Source organism: Crocodylus siamensis, chromosome 3, assembly GCF_052110815.1.
Source record: "Crocodylus siamensis isolate JL-2025a chromosome 3, ASM5211081v1, whole genome shotgun sequence".
Classification (NCBI taxonomy): Eukaryota; Metazoa; Chordata; order Crocodylia; family Crocodylidae; genus Crocodylus; species Crocodylus siamensis.
Genome location: NC_143397.1, coordinates 50,111,908 through 50,136,604, shown reverse-complemented (window position 1 = coordinate 50,136,604; position 24,697 = coordinate 50,111,908). Strand labels below are relative to the sequence as shown.

At 42.9% G+C, this 24,697-nt stretch overlaps 1 protein-coding gene across 1 annotated transcript in view; it reads right to left on the bottom strand.

Annotated features, from left to right (window-relative positions):
• Nucleotides 1-24,697, bottom strand: part of LOC149868273 (uncharacterized) — a 205,758-nt gene that overhangs the window by 160,726 nt on the left and 20,335 nt on the right. The window contains exon 2 of the mRNA XM_090038323.1: nucleotides 1,615-1,764. Within this exon, the coding sequence (XP_089894449.1) occupies nucleotides 1,615-1,764 (150 nt within the window). The remainder of the gene's footprint in view (nucleotides 1-1,614; nucleotides 1,765-24,697) is intronic.

Here is a 24,697-nt window from a genome sequence, read left to right as displayed (position 1 = left end):
AAATTCCATAACGAGTGGAAAAAATAACCAACTGAGTACTAAGGAATATCTAAAGCAGGGGTGGGCAAAATATGGCCAGATCCAGCCCACAGTGAGTCTTTGCCAAGCCTGCAGTGGGTTTCTTGGTCTCCTGGCCCAGGTACAGTCTAGTCATGGCGCATCCTGCTGCCCCCTAGGCATGTAGCACGGCTGGGGCAGCTTCCCAAATGGACTCCCTTTCTAGGCAGCCCAGGTGGCACTTTCCGACTGCCACTGCCACAGGCCCATTTCCCACGGTACTAACAGGGACCTGCACTGTAAGGCTCCAACCCACTGATATGTCCTCTATGGCAGGGGGATCCTCTACACAGGATCTTTTGAGCATATATCGACAAAATTTCATTGAAGCAGAACATTGGCTTCCATGGTTCCCCTGCTTTACCTGTGGCAGGTTAGGGCAGGTACAGGCAAAGTTTGCCCCACATGCTGGATCCGACTGGCAGTAGACTCCACTTTGCAGCAGCCCCTGCCCACATGGCAGGGGCTGGTCTCCATGGAGACTCCAGCCACAGCTGTGCTGTGATAGCTCAAGGCTGGGGTTGCCATGGAGCCCAGCCCCAGCCGTGCTGGCAGGGTACACAGCAGGGCAAGTCAGGGGGCTACTCCAAAGCTGCTAAGATATTGCAGGGGGGGAAGCTTGGTCAAGGCCAGGGAAGAGCCATGATCTCTAATTTGTATACTCTGGGCAGCGGTGTGCAGGCAATGGATTGCAGCTCTGCCCCAGCTCAGGACCACGTTGTCACCACTACAAGAAACGGAGGCAGAACCGCAACCTGCTGCCTGCACATCCCTGCCCAGAGCATTCAGGCTGCAGAATGCGGCTCTGCCCCAGCTCCTCGCAGTGGTGACAGCATGGTCCTGAGCCAGAGCAGAACAGCCTGCGCACCCCTGTCCAGAGCATGCAGGCTGCAGATCATGGCTCTGCCCTGACCCCAACCAAGCTTCCCCCGCCACAAGATCCCAGCAGCTCCAAAGCAGCCCACCTTCCCTGCCCTGCTGCACATCCTGCCAGCATGACTGGGGCCAGTCTCCATGGCAGCCCCAGCCTTGCACTATCACAGCGCGGCTGTGGCTGGGGTCTCCATGGAGACCAACCCCAGCCATGTGGGCAGGTGCTGTTAGGAAATGGAGTGCAGCTGCCAGCCAGATCCACCATTTTGCCCCTCCACCCCCCACCCCCAGGTTGGGGTATTAGGCCCGCCTTACGTCAGGGTTGGTGGTAGTCTTAGAATTGAGTTTAAATTATGGTTTGTATAAGATAGCTTGGATAGAAATGATCCTGCCTCAGGCAGGAGGTTGAACTGGATGACCTCTGGGGGTTCCTTCCTGCCCTACTTTTCTACAACTGACTCTTACTTGTTGCCAAATACTTTCCAATCTAATTGAGCCATATCCCTGGTACACATTTTCTGTATGTCTATAAAACATCTTCTGAAGACTCCAAAACTGCTCACTACTCTTGTAAGCAAAAAAATAAAAATACACTTATTGCAAAAAGACAATTGTCATATCCAGCTAATGAATCAGATTATATTTTTAAATTAAGATTTAAAAATTACAACCACTTATATCTACCTTTTGGTTATATCCAGAGAAATTTCTATTTGGAGTCAGAGTCTGAAGTTCATTGTTTTGTTCATCCTTTTTTAGCAGATAATGATCTTTACATCCTGGACTCATGGAAGGCTGATTGCCTACAAGGTGCTTGGGTAAGTGACTTCCAACCTTTAAAACAAACACATAGCCACAACTGTAAAAAAAAACAACAAGTTTTAAAATGCACACTAAGAAGAATTGGCTAACTATGGACAAGTCTCCATGGGCACCAATTATGATTTCAAAACCAAAAATGGTGGCTACTTAAGGGGATTAAAATAACGAAACAATATGCAAGTAACATGTAGATAATTTGATATTTATGTGCCCTACTCCAAACATTCAATTAAATCAGCTGAGCAGAACATATTAAAATATTAGAAAACATTCACAACCCAACCAGTGGACTTCAAGAAATAAAAAATCCTCACAACTAAATTGATATTAAATGTTTGCATTGTATAAGAGTCTTATAGCCAGTTACAGCTTAAAGTTATAGTATTGTTCTGGAAAACATATCCCTATAATTCCAGGGGATATTAAAGCACCATTAGTCATTTTTAACTGATTTGTTTTATAAGGTACTTAAAGAAGACTAAGCCAAATTCTACTTCACAGAAGTATGCACTGCAGTCAATTTAGCCCTTCACAAATCCTCTATTACTGGAAGTTACAGCTATTTATACTACAACTTACTTTATTCTGTAATGTCTAGGACACTTTTCCTAATTGTTCTACATAATGTCAGTTATCAATATGCTCATTTTGGAAAGGAACATTTACAATTCTTTCAGTGATGTAACTTAAGGAAAATAATAATTTTAAGTATTGAATATATATTCAATCTATTCAAATTCTCTCTCAAATTCTACTATTATCTTCCTTTCATGAAGCTTAGGGGAATTACACCAGTTAAATACGCCACACCCTTTCTGACCTTCCTATCCTTGTGCTCAAGGGAAATCTATCAAACACCTTTAAAAGACAACCCTGGGAACAAAAATTAATAATCTGACTGGACACTAGGAACCAGAGACTGAAGACCAATATTGATGTTATGACACTATAACCTACCCGATTCCCGAAATTCTTCCTACACACTACAGGTGATAATGACCCTCCTCCTTTTTGATAGGTCTTGATCCCAGTAATGAAGCTTCTTTTCTTCTGGCAATTGTTTCTCTGCTACCCCAAGGAATTTCTCCCTGCCCCAATTTCACAACTTTACCCACTATTCTTAACAATCACTATACTTGCTTTCTCCCTGCAGACCTGAGGAAGAATGCCCTGCATTCAAAAGCTTTTCTAACTGCATGAAAACCATGCCCTTGGTGTAATAAAAGATCTCCCAAAGATACCCCTTTCCTCTCACAAAATTTCTGGGCCATCATGGCTATCACATCACTCTAATACTGCCAATTTCACTGTATTTATTGCCTAGGAGAAGCTGGAGGTGAATTTTTTTTAATAATTCCTCTTTTTGTGCATGCAGGTATGATGTAAGCACTAATATGACAGTTAACTACTGCCTTCACAGTTTGTGCATGTGATAGACACAAAACAGAAATATTCCTTTACAAGGCTGTTCTACTAAAGCAGGGGTGGCCAAGGTGTAGCACACAGACACAACGATTGTGTGCCATGCAAGTGCTGACAGAGCTGCAAGCAAACAGGGGAGGGGAAGGGAGGTTTGGGGAAGGTAAGGGCCTGGGGCTGGAGGGGTGCATTGAGGCTCACCAGGTCTGTGATGCCCTGGCTGGGAGGCTAGTGGGAGCCAAGGCAGCAAGGCCCATCTTGCCCACTGCACCATGTTCTCCTACTTGGCTGCTCGGCAGAAACTCAGCTGACCCAGACAAGCTATCCCAGAACAACCCCACACCACTAGCTAGAAGAACAGGGAGGAAGACGAATGACAAACCCACACCACGCATTCAGAAGATGGATGGAAGAAAGCCTCATGCTGCCCAGCTGCAGGGAGGCAAGGTGGGAGAGAGAAGAAATAGCCCCATGCCACCCACCCAGAGGGAAGTGGGGGTCAGCCGTATGCCAGTCTTTACCTCCCTAGAACAGGTAAGACTGACCACCCTCCTCCCCTCTTCCTGCTCTTTGGCACTCAGCACAGGTCAGGGCACAGGAAGGTTTGGCCCAGGACACAAAATGCATTAGTTATGCCTCTGCCTGAGCCCAGTCCAGCCTGACAGTCCCAGACTAGGATCTACATGTCACACCAGACTCCAAATCAGAAGAGACCAAAGTGAGACCGGCACTATCAGTGCCCCTGAACCAAGCCCTCCATGCTGGGTGCCCCCAGAAACATATCAGGGTTTACCGGGGTCTTAGTGGTGACACCCCCTCTCTCAGCAGCATTCTGCCATTACTTTGCTCTGTAATGCCAGAGACTCACCTCCTTTATGGCACCTCAGGATACAAATTCTATCAAGATCCCTGGGATGCAGAAATCAGAGTGGCACTAATGGAGAAGGGGGGTTTATCTTGTGGCACACGTGTCAAAAAGGGTGGCCACCATTGTACCAGAGTTACATACTTGTATAGCATTTAGATTTCAATGTGCCTTTAAGGAACAGCTGTCAATGGGAGATAACTCAAGAGCTAGTAAGCAATTATGTTTACTAATGACTGAAGATGCCAGGGTCTACCAGTTATCAAGAACTGATGAGAGCAGAATCTTATACATCAGGGGTTTTCAACTGGGGGTACATGTATGCCTGGGGGTACTTGACAAGGCCCTAGGGGGTACAGGCAGGTGGGTAGGGATGAAGCACCACCTCACACCATCCCACGCAGGTGCACCCACTTGGCCAGCCACGGGGAAGGTCACATGCAGCAGCCATCACGGCTCTGCCTTTGGCCTCATGCCACTCCCTACCCCCCCCCACCACCACCACCACCTCCTGTTCTGCGCCTGGCCACCAGGGGTACACTGACCCAAAAAGGTTGGAAACCCTAATTATAAATGAATTTCCCAACCCTACACATTGTTTCAAAGGGACTGCCAGCATACTTAAAATTATACAGTACTTGTTTAAACACTGGTAAAAATTAGTCTTAAATATTTACATATTAAAAATAAATACAGCTAGGAACAATTTTTATTTTTTTTTTTTTTTTTTTTTTTACAGAATCCACAGGGTGTTTAAACTCCTTTTAACAACAAGCTATAACCATTTTTACTACAAAACAAGCAGAAACCAAGATCTCACTATACTAGATGCTCTTTCAGCCTAAAAATGAGAAGGTCCCCACATCAAAGTGTTTTCAAATGAAATACACTAGGAAAGAATTATGGACTATGTGCATATTATGGATACACAAAAGACATAGGAAGAGATCAAGACTCTCATTTGGAAAGGCTTTGTTTCCTTTTAAGCATAAGCTTACTCCTTAGTACCATTTCTGATTAACCAAGTTAAATATGAAGAATAGGCCGTACAGAGTCAAGAGGTCCTTAGCCTTTCTTGGTATGTCCCTACCTCTTTCTGTCAATAGGTTATTTTCCTTATTTTCTGTCAATGTCTTCTTTTAATTTTGCTGAAAAATTTTCCTTTTTTTTTTTTTTTTGTCTTTGGTTGACTATGAGATTAAACACCATAAAACACCCTTCCAGGTGATGCTTAATTGGTCCACCATCTCTGATCCTGACTATATATCCCACCAGTTGAAGTCTTGGTGATTTATATAGACTGACATAGAAAATGTACCAGCAAAGGACAGAGATACAAACTGTAAGGATGCAACTGGTATGTCTGTAGGATTCTGTGGTGATCTAAGTGTAGCAAAACCATTCCAACTTCATCCCCACTTCATTTAGGATCAAAGTTAGGGTGATTTAACTAACTTGTATCACTGCACTAGATAATGCAGACATAACATTTAGAGCCTAATAGATGGTATACACTCTAGAGCAGCATTTCTCAACCAGTGGATCACAAGAATATAGAAAAGAGTCACAAACAAACTTTAAAAATGGATTCTCCTTTAAAGGAGAAACAGTGGCTTTTCCCTTGCAGGCTAACAGAGTTCCAGCCTTCAGAAAGCTGCTTGGGTCCCCCCATCCCACACACTGTGGGGCTGGGGGGCAGTGGGTCAGGAATGAGGGGCACTGGGTCAGGACTGGCCATTGATGTTTACAAATGGGTCCTTGTACAAAAAAAGGTTGAGAACCACTGCTCTAGAGCAGCAACTCCCTTTCCCATTTTAAAGTAGCTATAAAAATCCATAACCTGCTATTTTACTACATTTATTATATTTTAGATCTCTTGCTTTCATAGTCCTTATTAAATCATTAGGTCTTCTCCTCATATTATTGGCCCTAAATGCATTTCAATATTTAGTTTTCCTCCTGCCGCCTTAGTAAGCATTCATACCTGACACCCTTATGGGCCTTGTAACAAAGTTTATATATTCTAAATATTTGTTTCAGGTTACAATTCTCTGAAAAAAGAAACAGGTATTCTCACTCTAGACCCAAATCTAATTTCTTCCCTCATCCAACTAATTAGTAAATAGTGCTCCTATTTGTTACTTTACCAATTTAAATGACCCATCTTGCTGATATCCAAAATCTTGTTGGCTTACCACTACATATTTGGTTTGATCTTAATTGACACCAAGTTCCATTTTCCTTGCACCCTCCTATAATGCCATGCTTTCTATCATTATCTTCTCTCTCTGCTACAGCTACTAAATAATTAACATATCCCAAAGTTTGCGCAAAACATTTAAAATTTACAATAAAAAATTTTGCAATGATCATATCACTGTTTTCTGTAGCCTGTTAAAGAGTATTGGGAATAGCGCACCTTTCTGCCTTAATTCTGTATTGGTGTTAAATAAGCCAGACTTTACCTACTAGTCGTACTCTACTTTAGACCCAACACAAAAATTTGTACTCTCATAATAACATTTTCATATTCCAAATTCTTTCATTATTGCCCAGAAGCCATTAAGAAAATATATGATTGTATACAGTGAAATAGCTATAAAAATATGTAGGTATCCAGTTCCATTTCCATGTTGTCTTATGTATGTAACAAGTGGTAACATTTTATCCATGGCTGACTTTTTTCCCAGAACTATACAGACATCTTCCTAATATAACTCTGAGTGCATTATGCAGTCCATCAGTTACCTTACCCCTTCTTGTTTTTAATAGTTTAATAATTCAACAGTACCAGTAACATTACCAATGCTTAGTCTTTGGTTTTTCCTGAATATCCTGATTTCCTTTCAAGCATCTTCAAAAAAATTATTCTCCTACACATGGCTCAGCTGCCTCGAAAATGGTCATTTGTTATTCAGTTTTTTTCCATGAGCTCCAATAAGGAGCTCATGAAAGTATCTCTCCATTTCTTTATAAATGCATTCTTTGTCACTAAAAAATTTCCATTTCTTTCCTTCTTCATTCATAGCTGATACCTTGTAAAATGCTCAGTGTTATCAACACTATCTTTTTTTCATCTCCTCCACAAAGCCCCACAACATTGTCTTTTGTATTAATTACCAGGCTCTTAAGGTTTCCCCACCCAATCAGCATGGGGAAACAAGCCCCCGTCTCATTTACATACAATAAAACATCCTCATTAAATACACTGCCTATTATTAAACTACTCCCAGAAGCAGCATATGCTCAGTAATGAAAACCAACTATGAAGTCCAGGTGCCCTCCACCCAAGGGTGTTGAGGGAGCTGGCAGGGGTCATCGCGGAGCCCTTGGCCCAGCTGTATTAGCATTTGTGGTCATTTGGCCAGGTGCCAGGAGACTGGAAACTAGCTAATGTGGTCCCCATTTTTAAGAAAGGGAGGAAGGAGGACCCAAGTAATTATAGGCCTGTAAGCCTCACCTCAGTCCTTGGGAAGATCTTGGAGAAAATCATCAAAGAGCACATCTGTCAGGGCCAGCAGGGGAGATCATATTAAGGGGCAACCAGCATGAGTTCATCAAAGGCAGGTCCTGCCTGACCAACCAGGTTGCCTTTTATGACCAGGTAACTAAATCCTTGGATGATGGTGTTGCCATGGATATAGTCTTTCTAGAGTTTAAGGCGGCCTTTGACACCATCTCTCACCCCATTCTCACTAATAAATTAAGCAACTGTGGCACTGATGCCTACCCAGTTGGATGAGTAAAAAACTGGCTATGGGGTGCACCCAGAGAGTAGTGGTGGACAGGTCACACTCAACCTGGCGAGATGTAAGCAGTGGGAACCCCCAGGGCTTGGTCCTCGGGCCTGCACCATTTAACATCTTCATCAGGGACTTGGACAAGGAGGTTGAAAGCACATTGTCCAAGTTTGCTGATCACACTAAGATGTGGGGCAAGGTGGGCACACTTGAAGGGAGAGGGAGGCTGCAACTAGATTTAGACTACAAAAGTGGGCAGATGAGAATAGGATGGGGTTCAATGTAGATAAATGCAGGGTGCTGCACCTTGGGAGAAGGAATCCACAGCATACATACAGGCTGGGGAGTTCCCCTCTTGAAAGCACAGAGGCAGAAAGGGATCTTAGAGTCACTGACTCCAAGATGAACATGAGCCACCAATGCCAGATAGCAGTCAGCAAGGCCACCCATACCTTGTCAGGCAGCCAAACATGCATCTCACGATAGTCCAGAGAGGTGATACTCCCCCTGACATTGGTCAGGCCGCAGTTGGAGTACTGCGTCCAGTACTGGATGCCTCACTTTAAAAAGGATGTGGCCAGCCTGGAGAGAGTTCAGAGGAGGACCACCCATTTGGTGAGAGGGCAGCAGGACAGGCCATATGAGGAGAGACTGAGGGACCTGAACCTGTTCAGCCTCAGCAAGAGGAGGCTGAGGGGGGACCTGGTGGCTGCCTACAAACTTATCAGGGTAAATCATCAGCAAATAGGAAGAGCTCTATTCTCCCCAGTACCACCTGGGGTAACAAGGAACAATGGTAATAAGCTGATAGAGAATAGGTTTAGGTTAGAGATCAGGAGGCAATATTTTACAGTTAGGGTGGCCAGAATCTGGAACCAACTTCCTAGGGAAGTGGTCCTCACCCCACCTTGGGTAAATTCAAAATAGGTTAGCATCACCTGTCTGGGGTCTTGTGAACCCAGCAATCATTCCTGCCTCTGGCAGGGGTCAGGCTAGATCATCTGTTCAGGTTCCTCCTGACCCTAGCTACTATGAAACTATAAGTTGATTGAATGCAGCCAATACTGAGCATGCCTGCAAAACACTTGCCCATATTGGGCAAACATACTGATGGAGATGCGTGTGCATAAACACAGAGGTGTTCCCCCCACAGGGAACTGGCACTGGGTTTGGAGGTACTATAATAGACCGGCACCAGGAGGGCAAGAGCCATGAACGCCACATGCCCCCAGAGGCTGGCGGGGCATGGTGAGCTCCCACAGGTGGCGGTAGCAGCAGCAGGAACAAGGCAAGCAGGGAGATCTTGCAAGCAGCTGTGGCACTGTTGGTGGTAGGAGGTGGAGGTGAATGCTGACCAGTGGTTGGCGACCACCCACAGACACCGCCAGCAGCATCAGCAGCTGCCAGCAGCAATCGGGGACCATCCACAGATGATGCCGGTGACATCAGTGGTGGGGAGGGTGAGCAGAGATTGCTTGCAGGTGTTGCCAGCAGCACTGGCACCACTTTTTGCTGGGGGTGCACCGCTAAGCTCAGGGGGTGCACATGCACCCCCTACAAGTCGCCACTGGTGAGAGCCAGCCCTGACATGTTCTCCCTGGTGCCAAAAAATCCTGCTACATTTGATCTTAGCCAAAAGGCTGATGTGCTGATAGGAACCTACTACAAGGATAGCAGCCTGAGTACAATATAGTGCCCATTGTGCTCAGTCCCCCTCAGCGCTGACTCTTTCAACTCATAATGAATCACTACACTGAATATATTTCAACTTCCTCTTCACTTCCACAGCTAAGCTGTGACTTTCTTTCCCCAGTGATTCCTGAGCAGGGTCTGACAGTAAAATTGGAACAAGTTGCGGGGGCAGAGGGCAAAGGGTCCACTTGCCTCCCCAATCACTATTTTCCATGCTGTAGCAGTAGGAGGGAGACGAATTGAAGGCAAACCTCTGATAGTTAGATTTTATACTTTTGAAAAATACTAACAGAATTTACACATTTTTCCATATATAGGATCTAACTATTGGTTGGTCATCTTAAATTCAGGTTATTCTTAGATTTGAGTAAATATGGTCATTAAAAGCTCATTCCCTATGATATGCATTGTCCTCAACTCTAATGGAACTGCATAGGAAGACAGTGCATTACAGGAATTAGATGTTAGATGAACAACTTCTAGCAATAAATAAATAAAAAGAAACATAGACCCACATATTACCACACAATTTTATGTCAATGCATTTTGTATTAAAGCATAGATGAAGTCAAAATACCTTATGTCCTATTATTTTAAACAAGACTTCTTTCATATTAAGAGTTATGCTTTGAAACTACTAGCATAATATTTTATATGATTTTTTTGCAAGAAACAGCAGCATATTTCATAAAAAGGCAATGATGGTAAATCTAATGTCCTGATGGCTCAAGGATCTTTTAGACAACCTCCATATAGAAGAGTTTTTGATATTTAGACAAGTTGGAAAAAACTGTTCTTCCAATCAAAGATGTAATGTCAAATATCAGTTAATTTTAAATTCTTAAATTTTAAATGATATTGCAGGTTTATGTTTGCAAACTGACCACATAGCCAGGTATCTTAAAAATAAAGTCTGCTTTTATGATGGCATTATATTTTATTTGAGGATTATTTTTAAGTCAGTTGAAATCCCATTGAGTGACTGACTGAAGGAGTACAAAACCCCCGATTACTGTATTGCAATAACCCTTTGAGAGACAGAGAATGTCTAGTAATTTACAGTTATTATATGATTCACCCTACAGGTAAAGTCAAACAAAAAATATCCTCTGGATTTAAAATGAAATAAATACACCTTGAACTTGGGGAGTTCCAAAGAATCCCAAGCACCTGTAAAATTTAGCATTATTACAATTTTGATAAACTGGCAGGTATCAATCTATCACTCATGTTAAAAAACTAAGGTACAGGTTAGAAAACTACTATGTGCTACAAAATCCTAATATCAATTTGAATTGAGGGCACTCAGAATCAGATGCTTCCCCTATAGTACAAAGGAAATCTGACATGTCAGGATAAGATCCTCATCAACATCTTAGTCCTAGATGTTAGCCACAGAACTGCATAATATCTTAAATCCAGACTTTGCCAGTGATGCTTTAATAATCTTTCTATATCAAAACTACAAAAACCATAAATAATAAATCTTCAGCAGAAGATTTCTTATTCTATTTTTTATTTCCAGAATACTTTTAACTTCTGCCTAAAGTAAACAAAGATTTCTTACCTTTTTTTTTTTTAAATATTGTTTTTTGCCAGCATTTGTTTCTTCTGGAAATGCATTAATAGTTTGGGAGTCTACCACCTCCTTTTCAGAATAAATTGAATTGTTGTTTGAAAGTTCATAATTTTAAAATTCATTAAGAGTAAAAGCATAATTTTAGTCCACTCTGGCTTCTTTTTTCCTCCCCTTAAGCTTTAGATTAATATGAACTGATTGTCAGGCCTAAAAATTGATTGCATCAGCATTCAACCATTTAAAATACATATTGGTTCCATTTGTCAAAAGGTAAAAGGTACATATCTACACAGTGAAAGTTACTAACCCTATTCCCATTTTTCTAACTACCATGTTTAGAAGTCAAGAGCACTGCAGAAATGATAGTCAGATGGGGGTGGGGAGGGGAAAAAAAAAAAAAAAAAATCACATGCTGTGTTCCATGTTAAGTCAAATTATTCCTACCTATTTACAGATAAATGTCATTTTCTAAATTGAAGGAAACAACTTATAAGAAAAAAAAAAAAGCAAAAAGCTTTGCCACTACCTATTACTTATTAATGGCAAAAACTTGTATATCTCTTATTATACCTGTTCCTCACATGGTAGGTATATTATGTTAATCTGTCATTTACTATAAAGTTACATTCTCGTAAGTGTGAAAGTAAGAAAGAGAGGATGGTAAGAGTCATTCAAATGTAGAAAAATCCTCAGCATACAAGACTAATAGTTCTAAACCTGTCTCCATTTGTTTGAATGGTATGAGAAAAATATGTAGTAAGGCTTTTAAAGCACTATCTTGGAGTCCTGCAGAGAGGAGCTAACCATTGTTTTATGCAATGAGTGGATAAATCAACATCTAATCCAACAGCTCCATTTTGTCCCTGTTATGGTAATGTCTGCAGTTTGTAAAGCCTTGAATTTGTTTCTTAGTGCAAGCTAAGTATGAAGTTCTCCACTGAGATTTGTGTCTATTGTACATCTACTAAAGTTAACATGAATGCCATTGATCCCAGTAGGAAAACTTGCAGGCATGACACATTCAGTGCCAAAGCAAGGGCTCTAATTATTAGTACCTAGTTCCGGTCTGACAGTAAAGGCCTTAACCTTTGTTAGGGAATAATGAGCCAAGCAATGTTTGAAGCCTCAAAGTAAGCTTTAGAGAACAAGGAGGGTGATGAGAATTGCTTTAAATGCGACAGACACAGGTGACCAAACAGTGAACCACACACTTGGCACTAAACAGTAAAATGCCCGGGACATACAAACATCATCCAGTCTTTTTATTTTCTGTTCTGTTGCTGAATTAAGGAACAAAATGTGATAACTCTACCAAATAATGCAAGTCACCTGAAACAAAAAGGAAGAGATTTGGTGAAAAAAAAATAATAAAGGGATACATTATCTGAAAATCTTAGGTGCTAATTTGTATAAGGCAATAAATGACCAAGTCGGTGACCGTCGTAAGGCAAATTGTAACAGAATAAAGCTAAAAAATACTCATTACCAATAACACCACTTTACTAGCATATGCAAGAAAACACTTAAAGATTACTAAAATTGTTATCAAATAAAGGTGAATGTACATACACTGTTCTTGATTTCATGTATACCAATTGCTAAATACAGGGCAATCCTGTGCAACATGTCTCTTTATTATAAGTAAGGGAAAGGGAACAGGGTCACTTGCAGCAGAGCTCTCCTAGGCAGTGTGGTGCACTGCAGCTGCATTTAGTCTCCTCCTCTAGACTGTAGCTGCCCCCACAGTGCTCCACATGGAGCCAAGCCCCATCCACACCCTCCCACACTGTGCTCCCATCTGCCCCAGTCCCAACCAGTGTGCATACTTCCCTGGAAAGACTGCTCTCAGTGTGGCTGAAGCTGCCCAGGTACTGCTCAGCTTCACCCGCCTCCAACAGCTCTTCCTCCTCCTCCTGCCCCTGCTGCAATGCTCCAGGTGGGGGCAAAGCTGCAGCTGAGGAGCTCCTGCCCCAATGCACACAGCTCCAGCTCCCAGCCACCTTCCACCCACCCAGCATGATGAGCAGCTACCTGCAGGCGGTTAAGCGGGTGGAAGGCAGCCAGAAGCTGGAGCCCCCATATGCAGGAGCAGGAGCTACCTGGCTACAGCTTCCCTATGCCTGGCTGGGCATCTATGCCCAGCACACATCCCTATGGCTTCCCCACACTGCCTGCTGCTCAGAGGGGTCCAGCAGGAACAGAAGGAGGAAGAGCTGCCAGAGGCAGAGGGAGCCAAGCAGTACCCAGGCAGCTGCATGCTGGCCAGGGGGCACAGGTGGGAGCTCAGCACAGGATGCCCCAGGCAGGAGTGACCGGGGCTTGGCCCCATGTGGAGCACCACGGGAGCAGCTGTGGGCCAGATCCAATCATTTGGTGAACCAGATCCAGCCCATGGGTTGCATTTTGCCCACCCCTGCTTTCAACTAGAGATACTCACAATACACATGTATAAATCACCAATCTTATTCAAATCCTAAACCATAAAACTGATCCACAACAAAGTATTTAACACATGCTTAAGTCCCAGTTACTTCACCTCAAGTTCATACTTTTAGTGTTGTGTTGAGCTGAGTTTGGTCCTGTAAGAGGGAGAGGGAAGACAAAGAACTGGGTGACCATACAAAAGAACCAAGGACAGATGAAAGAAAAAGAATATAGAAAACTAAGGAATAATGTACCATTCATTTCACACTAGTATAATAAACTAAGTGAGAGTGTCTGGCATGAAAGCAAACGGAAAAATCTCTCTACCCTGGTAGCACTAGCCATCCAAACTAAATTTTGTTGCAGGCCTGATCTGCTTTCTTTCCCCCTCCCCCACCCGCCCCAGCATTTCCAACCAACCAGAGCTCCTAAAAAGGGCACAGCCAAACATATGGCAACATCTCCCTGAGAAACAGAGCTTTTAGCTCTACTAAGCAGGAATTTTCTGTGTTTTGATATAGAATCTCATCTAACAAACTGCATGAGTTCTGCTGTCAAATACTAGCAAATCTGGAGGGAAAGACAGCTGGGAAAGCATAGAAGCACCAACAAAGGAAGGCTTATACGGAATACAATGGAGTGAGGAAGACATTAACTGACATTCCTAGGGCTAGGGACAGGAACTCAAAAAGGCTGAGCCTGAACTGATTCAATCTTTGCAGGTTAGTCCAACCTGGCTAGGCTAAACCAGATTGTAACTGCACACACATCCCCTCTAGACTGAAAAAAAAATGCAGGCACATGCCTGCAATGGCTGAAGCTAGAAGCCAGGGGGTACTAAAGCAGCCCTCCCTCCCTTTTACTGTGCTGAGCTGAGGAAGGCATAGCCAGGCCCCAGCAGCATGCCCCGATTCCCCCTCCTGATCAGCCCAGCAGGGAAGGGAACTGATAACACAGTGTTTATCACCCCTACCTCAGTGTTTATCACCCCATTAAGAAAACAACAAAGGGACTTTACCAGTTACCCATTGATTCTGCCTTTGTCCCGTCTGCTAGCTAATGCTGAGAGGTGTCTGTATAAGGCAGGGGGGATGGGGTAATCCCTGCTTAGAGGCAGGGGAACAGGGAGAAGCCAGGCAGGTGCCTGCAGTCTCTGCTGGAGCTGCAGCAAGGGAGCAGAGGGGAGGGGCCAGCCCTGCTGTGGAGCAGAGAGCCCTGCCCAGCCCAGAGAGCATGCTGGGATAGTCTGATTTAACTTAAAACAGCAAGGAGACTGGGACAGACATTGCACAAACCAGTTTGACCCAAATCAATTAAGTCTGATACTACATTCAACCAGGTTCATCTCAAACCAGTTTAAGCCATTTTCAAACTGGTTTATGTGCACTAAATATCTGTCCTGTTACATGTTTAAACCAGTTTCTGATCACTTGAACCAGTTTATGCATAATGTCTGTCCCTAGTCTAGGTGACAAATCCTGGCACATCAGTCTTCTTCCTTTGGGATCTATCAAATCAGTTATGGTAAAAGGGCTTTTGTGATTGGTATTTATCAGTCAGTAGCTTGGAACAAAAATACTGTAAACATGAAAATGTGAGATTTATTGTTCTGCAGGTGTAAAATTTGAGATGCACCAACTTCATACAAAAATTCATTAGTAATATTTTTATGTTTCATATTCTGTCTTTACACCATAGAAAATTCTCTCTCATTCTGGTCAAACTAGAAAATTTGAAAGAAATTGGGCCATTAATAGAAGTCCATTTCTCAGGTGGAAATTTATAAGAATTATCATCAGTGACTACTGTACGATCGTAGAATTCTAAGAAAAAAATATTTGCTATGAACTAGTACTTCTTCTCAAGCAATTCATCATGAAAATTTATAATGGGAGAAAAGGGGGAAGAGAAAGAAAGGAATGCATTCTTCTATCAAGAACAAAAAACTGACTATATCAAATTAATTTAAGAGAGAACTCATAAGCAGATACAATGTTCAGCTGGTTTCTTGTGGTATAGAGTTAAAGAGTCATACTTGGTGGGGAAGGCAAGAGTAAATTTTCTTTGAGGTAGCCACTGTAAGTGACCGACTCATTTATCCTGCATAATTTAATTTCATGGGCCATGAATGAGGCATGTCTTTAGAATATCAGTCGCAATTTTGACCAGTATTATTGGGCACTTTTTCATATGCTCCAGGGGTGGGGGAGGGGCAGTGCTTTAATTAAAGCGCTGCTGCATCTCCTGTATCAGCATTCACAAGCTTAAAAATGGCAGCAGGGGTGCCTGAACTAAAGCTTGTAAGCTTCAATTCAAGTGCCCCCACCACCATTTTTAAGCATGGGGATGCTGATAGACACAGAAGGCTGCTGGGGCATGGCAATTGCCATCTCCAGCAGACTCAATTAATCAAGTCTGCTGGCATGCTGGAATTCCAGCACATCAGAGAAGCCCCGGCACTCATGTATAGGTGCCCCTGGATGCTACAAGCTGGCCTTTACTCAACTACAAGTAGTAAGAAGAAAACATCTACCCCCCACCCCTTCTACCCACAATACAGAATTTCCTCCTCAGATTTGTACCCCTGCTATAGAGAAGAGCAAGGCTACATGTTTAAGTCTTTGCACTGCTGTCATCACCCCTCTTTCTGTCCCCCTCACCACCTCCCATAATGCAAACACAGTGGATTGTAGATTCCTCAATGAACCTTCAACACAACTTATTAGGGTAGGGAGCAGGCTGGATACTAAAATTTACAGGTGTGTCTGATGTAAAATGCCTCGCAGGACTATGTACTTTACATGAACCACCTCTGGTTGGTATTTCATAGATCCAACCAGGTATCCACTTAAAAATAGAAGTATGTAGGTGTTTTTCAAACTCCAACTTTTCCAAGATTTTTAGGAACTCTTCTTAGTTGCTTTATCATAAATTCTTGAAGCATAAAAGCAGTGTGCAAGACATAGAAAAAGCACTGAAAGCAATTAGTTATCCCTTCCAACAGAAAACAGATTTTCTTCTCAATATAGTTCCTAACTTCTTTCAAAGGAATATGAAAGTGAAGTGTTGCCCTCTAGAGGAAACTACTACTTTCTAGGGGAAAAAAACCCCAGATAAATCAGAATTAAAAAGTCACAATTTGGGGGAACAGATGCTCTTTAACTGTAGTAATTTTTTTATAAATGATGATTACATCAAAATTCTCTCCAATTTTTTTTTCAAAATGTAGGTAAAATAGAAATAATAGTTCTTTCTGACCACATTATTTCTCAAGTATCAACTTTGTTTTTTAGATATTTTTTAAAAGTCGGAAGGTTAGCTTTATATTAGTTAGTAAAACACCTGTAGTAAAATTAGAGGATAGTTCTTCGAACCACAATAATTTATCCTTCTTTTAATAACTGTATGGTAGTAAATGCTTTGGCCTGAACACAGTGTAAACAGGGTTGCTCAGATAAACAAGGAAAGGATTATATTGCTATTATTGGAAGAGTTTTCTAAAAGGATAGAGACCTAGATTTTGAACAGAGAGGCTTATCCATTAGGACAGGTGCAAGTATCGGTAAAGAAAGAGGGGAAGACTTTCCCAAAAAAAAGATATAAAAACAGATCCTAAAACAGTGTCTTTCTAGCAATATTTCCCAGGTTTTAAGAGACCATATAATTTGCTCCAGCTACTTTTTTGAGTCTGTCTACTAATTGTTGATACTGTAACTGTGTAACAAGCAGATCTAGGAGCCTGCTTGCTCCTGTCAATATTAAATCTACACAGATTGAGCACTTACTCCTTCATCGTTTTGGCCCAAAGAAGCTTCTTCCCCTAGTCCACTTCCCCTAGTCTCCAGTGGTACTGGGAGACATGAATGCAGCTTCTTCAGTAGCATGCTGGGAGAGGGGTTATGAAGAAAAACGTAATGTTGTTCAGTCTTAAACCTAATTTATGCATTCCTTGATACCATCTTGAGTTGGTACACCATAGACACATTCCAATGCTGCAATAGAAAAATGGATTAAGCATAATCCCATTTAAAAGAACTCCTCAGTAAAGGCAGTGCAAGAGTGATGTTGTAGCCATGCTGATCCAGAAATTATGAGAGAGGCAAGGATTTCTTAGGGTGATATCCTCCTACCCTCTTCCTCCCCTCCAGTAAAGGGAAGTGTTTGATTTGGTCCAAAATCTGTTTCGAGAGAGGAACTCTTGCTCCTGCTCTCACTACCATCAAGTCCCTTGAAATTCATAATTAAACAAACATGTTCCTAAAAAATTCTGTTTTTGTACCAATGAACTACAGATTTTAAATTTTAAAAAGTTGAAAGATACATATTTAACTACACAAAGCCAAGTCTCTCTTTAATCAGTAATCATTTTCCATTTTATTTGCTGCAGTTAACTTACTACAGACATTCAATTCACAGGTACAAAACTCCAGGCTGCAAATAGTTAGTTCTACTTAATCTAGACAGAAGCCTTCAACCTAACATGGATGACTTGTTTTAATTCAGTTAATTTAATTCAGTACACCTGGTCACCCTTGCTGCTGGAATACTTGTTTGTAGAATCAACAGAAGGGCAAAGAGATTTCATCTGCACACAGAATGAACCACCCTGTCACTCCTAGGACTGCTTCCTACAGAGCAAGGTTGATGAATGATGGGGTATAGGTGTGTCCCGGGGAACCAGAATGGGACTTACCCACGGCAGCAGCGGAGGCCAAGCGGGACATCTGCTGCTTGTTTACACCAACGCGACCGGAAGTCAGCGTCGGTGCCGGCAAACGGATGCCGGCAATAAAAGCGGCCGCCAAGAGAGGACAGGTGGGAGAACGAGCTGGGAGCTTCGCACCAGCCGAGGCAGAAGACCCTAGAGGGGAACAGGCCACGGACCCCCCAGTAGGAGGGACAGGAAGCTCCCGGGCAGGACGAGCTGCCAACCGCTCAGCTCGGGGAGCAGAGAACTCTGGGGACAAGCAAACAGCTAAGTCCCCAGAGAGAAGGACAGGGAACCCCAGCGGGGAGCCGCAGCTTACCCAGGCGGAGGGGAGGATACCAGCCACGGCCAGCTGCAGGATGACGAGTGAGGAGTGGCAGACGAGCGTCAAGGATGAGGAATCAAGTGGTGAGGAATTTTGGGACTGCGAACCCGAGACACGCAGGATTTCAAGGTCCTGGGTTCGGGCACCGGTGCGGGAATGTGACGTCTCCAGGGAGGGTTGGGACCCGGAAGAACGCTGAGGAGGCGCTGCCGGGCGGAGGTTGACGCCAGCCGGCTACGGCCATAGACTAAGATACGGATTGCCCAAAGGGGGCCTGGGAAGGTCCGGGTAAAAGGCCCAGCCAGTAGGGCTGTGGGGGCCTAGCTTTCAGTTTTTCAGGTTTGTTTTTCTGTTAAAAGGGATACCCCAGCTGAGGGGTACAGCTGGGGAGCTCGGGTCAGGGACCCCGCAGTGAAACCCCGCCTTGGCCGTGACCCAGTCCCGGGTCAACCAGGATACGAGGAACCCTAAGATAAGGGTCGGTCAGACCGGTGAGGCGGTCGGCCCGTCTGTAGGAAGCCGGGTCACACATTAGAAGGGAGCACCAGAGGAGGTGTAAGGCTGGGGTGCAAGGGGTGGTGGAGCCCCGCAATGTGACCGCCGAGGGATCCCGGGCTGCGAAGTGACCAGGAACCGTCCTAACTGAACCTAAACAACAAGTCATGGCAGGAGAGATCTAGGGCAGGGAATGGACATCATAACACCTACTCCAAACCAGTAGCATTCCAGGGTGATCAGCGACAGTCCTCCTTCCACAGGCGACTACCCACGGGGAGGACCCCCCCACTCTTCCCCCAGTCCGGTGGTCACAAGGTGCATATTAATATAGTCTGCAGATAAAAGATGTACTTAATTTTCCTCCATGCTTTGATATAATTCTTTCCAAGAATGCTACATTTTCTTGTAATTTTTACATACATAGAGTTACAGTTTCCTACATTCTGAGGCATCATCTTGACAGAGAAAATAACATAGCTTCTCTGGATTATAAAGTGAGTCACTCCATAACACAGTGTGGGCCTCATCCAAGAGCCTGTTTTATATAGATTCATTATATATCATCTTCATGTAATGCAAGTTTACTGTGAATTATACAAATGCAGATTTGATTATTTTTAAGAACTTTCCCATAAATTAATTTTCCCAACTGGCAAGGCTGAGCCTGCAGATCTCCAGGGGAAGGTGATGGGCCCTGGAGCATGCATGAGCCAGAGGAAGGACAGCATGGGGCACAAGGCTTGGGAAGCAGCAAAGAAACACCACAAGAAGGGAGTCGGGGAAGAGTGCCCCAGAGTGGCTCGGCAGAGGCAGAGCTGAGAAAAGCCTCCAGAGAGGCAGAGGGCAGGCAGAAAGCCAGGAAGCAACTAGCAAGGATCATGGCCAGCAAGGGAGGAACCTGCCGAGGCATGGTGAAGCCAGGAAGCCGCACATGGCTCACTAAGAAGGCTGAGCTAGCTGTGCGCCCTGGTGAAGACTAGCTGGGACATTAGAAGCAGCTGAGCCCACTGTGCACCCCCATGAAGAGAGACACAGAGGAGGGCCCAGAGCCCCAACAGGACAGGCAGTGTTGGAGCCGAGAAGGGAGCTGTCAGGTGACAGCAACCCCTCTGGAGGATGGAGGCCCTACAGACAAGGCAGGGCACGAAGCCCTAAGCAGCATCGAGGCTGGGAGTCATGGCCAAAGAGAACGGGCACCCAAAGAGGGCCTATTTTGATCAAAGGCACACAGAGAGACGCTGAAGAACTCCACAACCCAGTTTGCAGTAGGATCCAGTGGCTCACAGTATATACCAGTCGAGGCTGGGCCTTTGAACTTAGTTTCCTTAGTTATTGTTTAAAGAATGGTATTACAAAAAGCTGTGATGAGTTTAGTTGCAGGGACATTAGCCCAGACCAAAGAAAGGCTGAGGACAAACCAATGGTTGGAGTGCAGCTTATACCAATAAGGGGTTAGCACGGGTGAGAACGTATCACTTGGGCAAACAAACATTGAGATAATGACGCCAGTTCCAGCACTGGATGTGGAAAGAAAGAGTGGGGTAAAAGGGAGGTTTGGAGCCCCACAAAGAAGCAAAAACATGAGATCTCATAAGATATCTGCAGAGACTGTCTCCCAGATGAACAGCAAGACATGGCAGACAAGAAAGAACACACAACAGGACACATAGGAAATACTATTTTCAAGATCTCACCCTGACATTGCAAGGGGGTAAAACACCAAGTGAGAGGACTGAAACCCTATAACACCTACCAGCAATACCACCCCTCACCCCACAGAGGCGTCTTGCATATCCCCAGAGGTACAATGCACCACAGTTTGGGAACCCTTGTCCTAAGTTACAGTGTGGGTTCAGAGTTAGCAGGTTGATCATAGATATGATCTCACTCCAAAAAAAATTTTTAAATATGCCCTATATTGCCCTCACTGACCTGACTAAGACCTTCAACCTTGTCAGCAGAAAAGCCTTCTTCAAATAACTGGAAAAGGTTGCCTGTCCACCAAAACTCCTCAGTATAATCTGATCTTTCCATGATGGAATGTGGGAAATAGTCAGGTATAATGGATCCATGTCTGAGGCTTTTGAGATTCAAAGGAGTCAAGCAGGTCTGTTCCCTTGTCCCAAACCTGTTTGGGATTTCCTTGTGATGAAGTGCAGACACGACTGTTAGTCAAGAATTTAGGTTTTATAGACACACTCACAGATGTTCAATGAGGTGATGCCTCACTTGCTACACAATAGATTTGCCCTGAGACAGATAGATGCTTATCTATATTTTCAAAGTTTCAAGGAAAAATTGATTTCTGCTTTGAGACTGCTTGAAAGAAGTACTTCACTGGCTGAACTGTTGAAGTTGCTAAGCTTTTATGAACACTAACACAAATCTCATTGCTTTTGCCCATCTAAATATTTGCAGACAGCTGTACACTTAGTATAGCTAAAAAGTTAAATTATAAAGGCAAAGGAAATGAAAACTGTAATTTTCATCCATCCACTGTGTGGTTAATGTCATGAACATGTGCCGTATGTGCACAAAACAAAATACAAGTATTTTATCATAGGGTTCCAAAAGCTCTCAAATCTTAGTTTGCTCAAAATACTGAACATGCTGAATATATAAAGATAATGACAGTTATTTGTAATCATTGTAAAAGTATTTTTTTTAATAAAAAGGTCTCAAATCACTTTTGTTGTCAAAGCCAAATTTCACAGTTCACATTATTTTCAAAACCAGCCTTTTTAGCATTTCATATTAAGAGAGATATAGATATAAATATAGGAATTGCACTACAACCAGATTCTACAACTCTGATTTAAGTAAAAATTTAAGTAAGAATTCAGTCTTTTTTTCTACTTTTAATATTATTTTTCATAGATAAGCTAAATCATGATTATGTCAGGAAAAACCTTCCATATTTTAGTGAAGAACACCTGTTCTTGACAACAATTCTTGACAATTCATGACATTATTTTCCATACCATAAAAGAGTTAAGTAGGTAATTATATCATTCATAAAAATCAGTAGAGCGATACTTTCCACACAAGTGCTTAGATATATTTTACATTTCTTGGGGTTTCTTTCTGCACCCTGGTTTTCTAATCTCAATTCCCTCAGGAGACTAAATACAAATTATTTCTGATTATGATGAAAAAACAGCTACAGATTAACTTAAATAAAACAATATTTCTAGATGAAAATAAAACGCAATATTGAAACTCTCACTATTTGCCATTCTTTCCAAATATTTCAGAATAACACATCGAGTCTAAAAGGTTTAGTCTGATAGTCACAACCATATAACAAAGCATAAGAACAACAAAAAATACAATGTAGAAGAGTTATTTACTATAGAAAACATAGGTCCAAAGCTAATTTCAAAGACTGACTTAGCATCTTAGTCCATTATAGATCTTTCAGAACAGAATAAAAAGTAATAAATCACTGAGCTGTACTGGCACAAAATGAATTTAAATTTTTCCCAAACACCAGGAGTCCTACTCAAGAATGTATTTTCCCCCATGTACTTTGAGTGGAAACACAGTCCTTCCTGGCTCCGTTCCTGTGCAGATTAATCCAAATTCCACTTATCTGGCATACTTCCACTGAGTATAGATTTAATGAAGAGCTGTTGCATAAGTTCAAGCATAAATAAAATCACATCTTTTATGTACGTGAAATACTGATGATACCCAAGGACATATGCAGCAGCGTATTAGTTGACTGTGCAGTAACCCAAGTTGCTGCGCAGTAGCGCCAAACACCTTTTTTGTGACCCTAACTGTACAATAACCGAATACTAATGCACGGTAGCATTGCATCATGGTTTTTGTCATGTGACAACTGTGCAGTAATATCAGGCTACTGTACAGTCAGCATCTTATGTGGACACAGCCACAGTAAGCAGGAGAAACATTAAACACCTGGGGACAACTCTCAGATATTAACTTCATTTCCATGGCTCCTCAGCCTGAAATACATCCACAACAAGTTTATGTTCAGTGAACTGATGAGATTCAAATCTGGTTATTCAGTGGGTTTACATAAAATCACTTTGAGTAATACAAAATTGTCCCATGCTGCAAAGTGCCAAAAAGATAACATAACTGAATCTTAAGAGTCTTGAAGCATGACTTCCATGAAGTCACTGGCTGTCCCTGCCCCAGATTCCTCATACAGCCACTTAAAGAACGCTAATGTTTTCTGCTCAGGGCTGAAATGTATGCCCCTACTACTGACTCAGCAGCCTCCAATTTCAATTTCCTTCTTTCCAAGGCACCCAACAATGCATAAATCCACTAAGTCACTAGATCCAATTCAGTGCATCACAAATAAAAGCAAAGTGCATAAGCAAAGCCTATACAATAGAGTAATTCACAAAGCGGAATATGACCATAGTTTCGCTAGTAGCTGTATAAAGTGTAGTTGACACCTGTTGAATATGGTTCACAATCCTGCCACTGAATTATGAATCAGAATTTAAATTCTCAGCTTCAGTGTATGTGAGTGCATGAGAGAGAGCAAGGCTTTTCAAAAAAATAGACATACAAGATTATGAAAAAAATCCTTCCAAGCAGATACAATAGTAAAAGATTCAACATTAACATCTTAAATCTGCTACAGTCTGAAAGAAAAATCTCTAAGGCTTATTCTTCATTGAAATCAACAAAGTTTTGCTGGCAGATCTCAAAGCTTGCTCAGAGATGGCAAGAACCCTTCATTCTGCTGGCAGAGTTGCTCCAGATTGTATGATCCATTTGGCATCTGTTTTCTTTCCAGAACAAACACTCAGCTCTAGAGCTGCATGGACTCCATAAGCACAGAGGCATGCATCCTCTCTGGCCCTAGTGATGGCAGCAGCAGCAGCAGCATGTTGCCAAAGGTTTTTGGTGGTAGAGGCAGACCTGTAGATCCATATCCTAGATAAGATAAATGTGTAGTAGTTCATAGCTTAACAAGTTAGTAAGTGAAACCTTAATGTGGCAATTAAATACCAGTAGTACAATTCATTGAAAGTTTCCATTATAGACCAAAATGCCCACCTGTTTATTTAATGTTTCATAGTTTCATAGTTAGTAGGATCGGAAGGGACCTGAGCAGATCATCTAGTCCGACCCCCTGCCATGGCAGGAAAGAATACTGGGGTAAATGACCCCAGCAAGATGTTCATCTAACCTCCTCTTAAACACCCCCAGGGTAGGAGCCTGCACCACTTCTCTTGGAAGCTGGTTCCAGACCCTAGCCGCCCTGACTGTAAAGTAGCGCCTCCTGATATCTAACCTAAACCTACCCTCTGCCAGCTTGTGACCGTTATTCCTGGTCACTCCTGGCGGTGCTCGGGGAGTGACTTCCCCAGTGCCTACTGATCCCCCCCGACTAGTTTATAACAGGCCACAAGATCCCCCCTCAGCCTTCTCTTTTGGAGGCTGAACAGGTTCAGGTCCCCGCAGCCTGTCCTCATAGGCTGTCCAAATGTTTGCAGTTTCAGCATATTGTTTCAGCCATCTTAAAGTGATGTCATCACCAGTGTGGAGACCTTGAAGGCCAGCAGGGAGCACTGTAAATGGACACAAGTCAACAATGAGGGACATGGTCCACAAAGGCATTTACTGTCATTGTGAAGGCTCCATTAGTATAAGTTTAAGACACAATGACCCTGTCCCATTTGAAAATGGTTGAGGAATGCCCAATAAC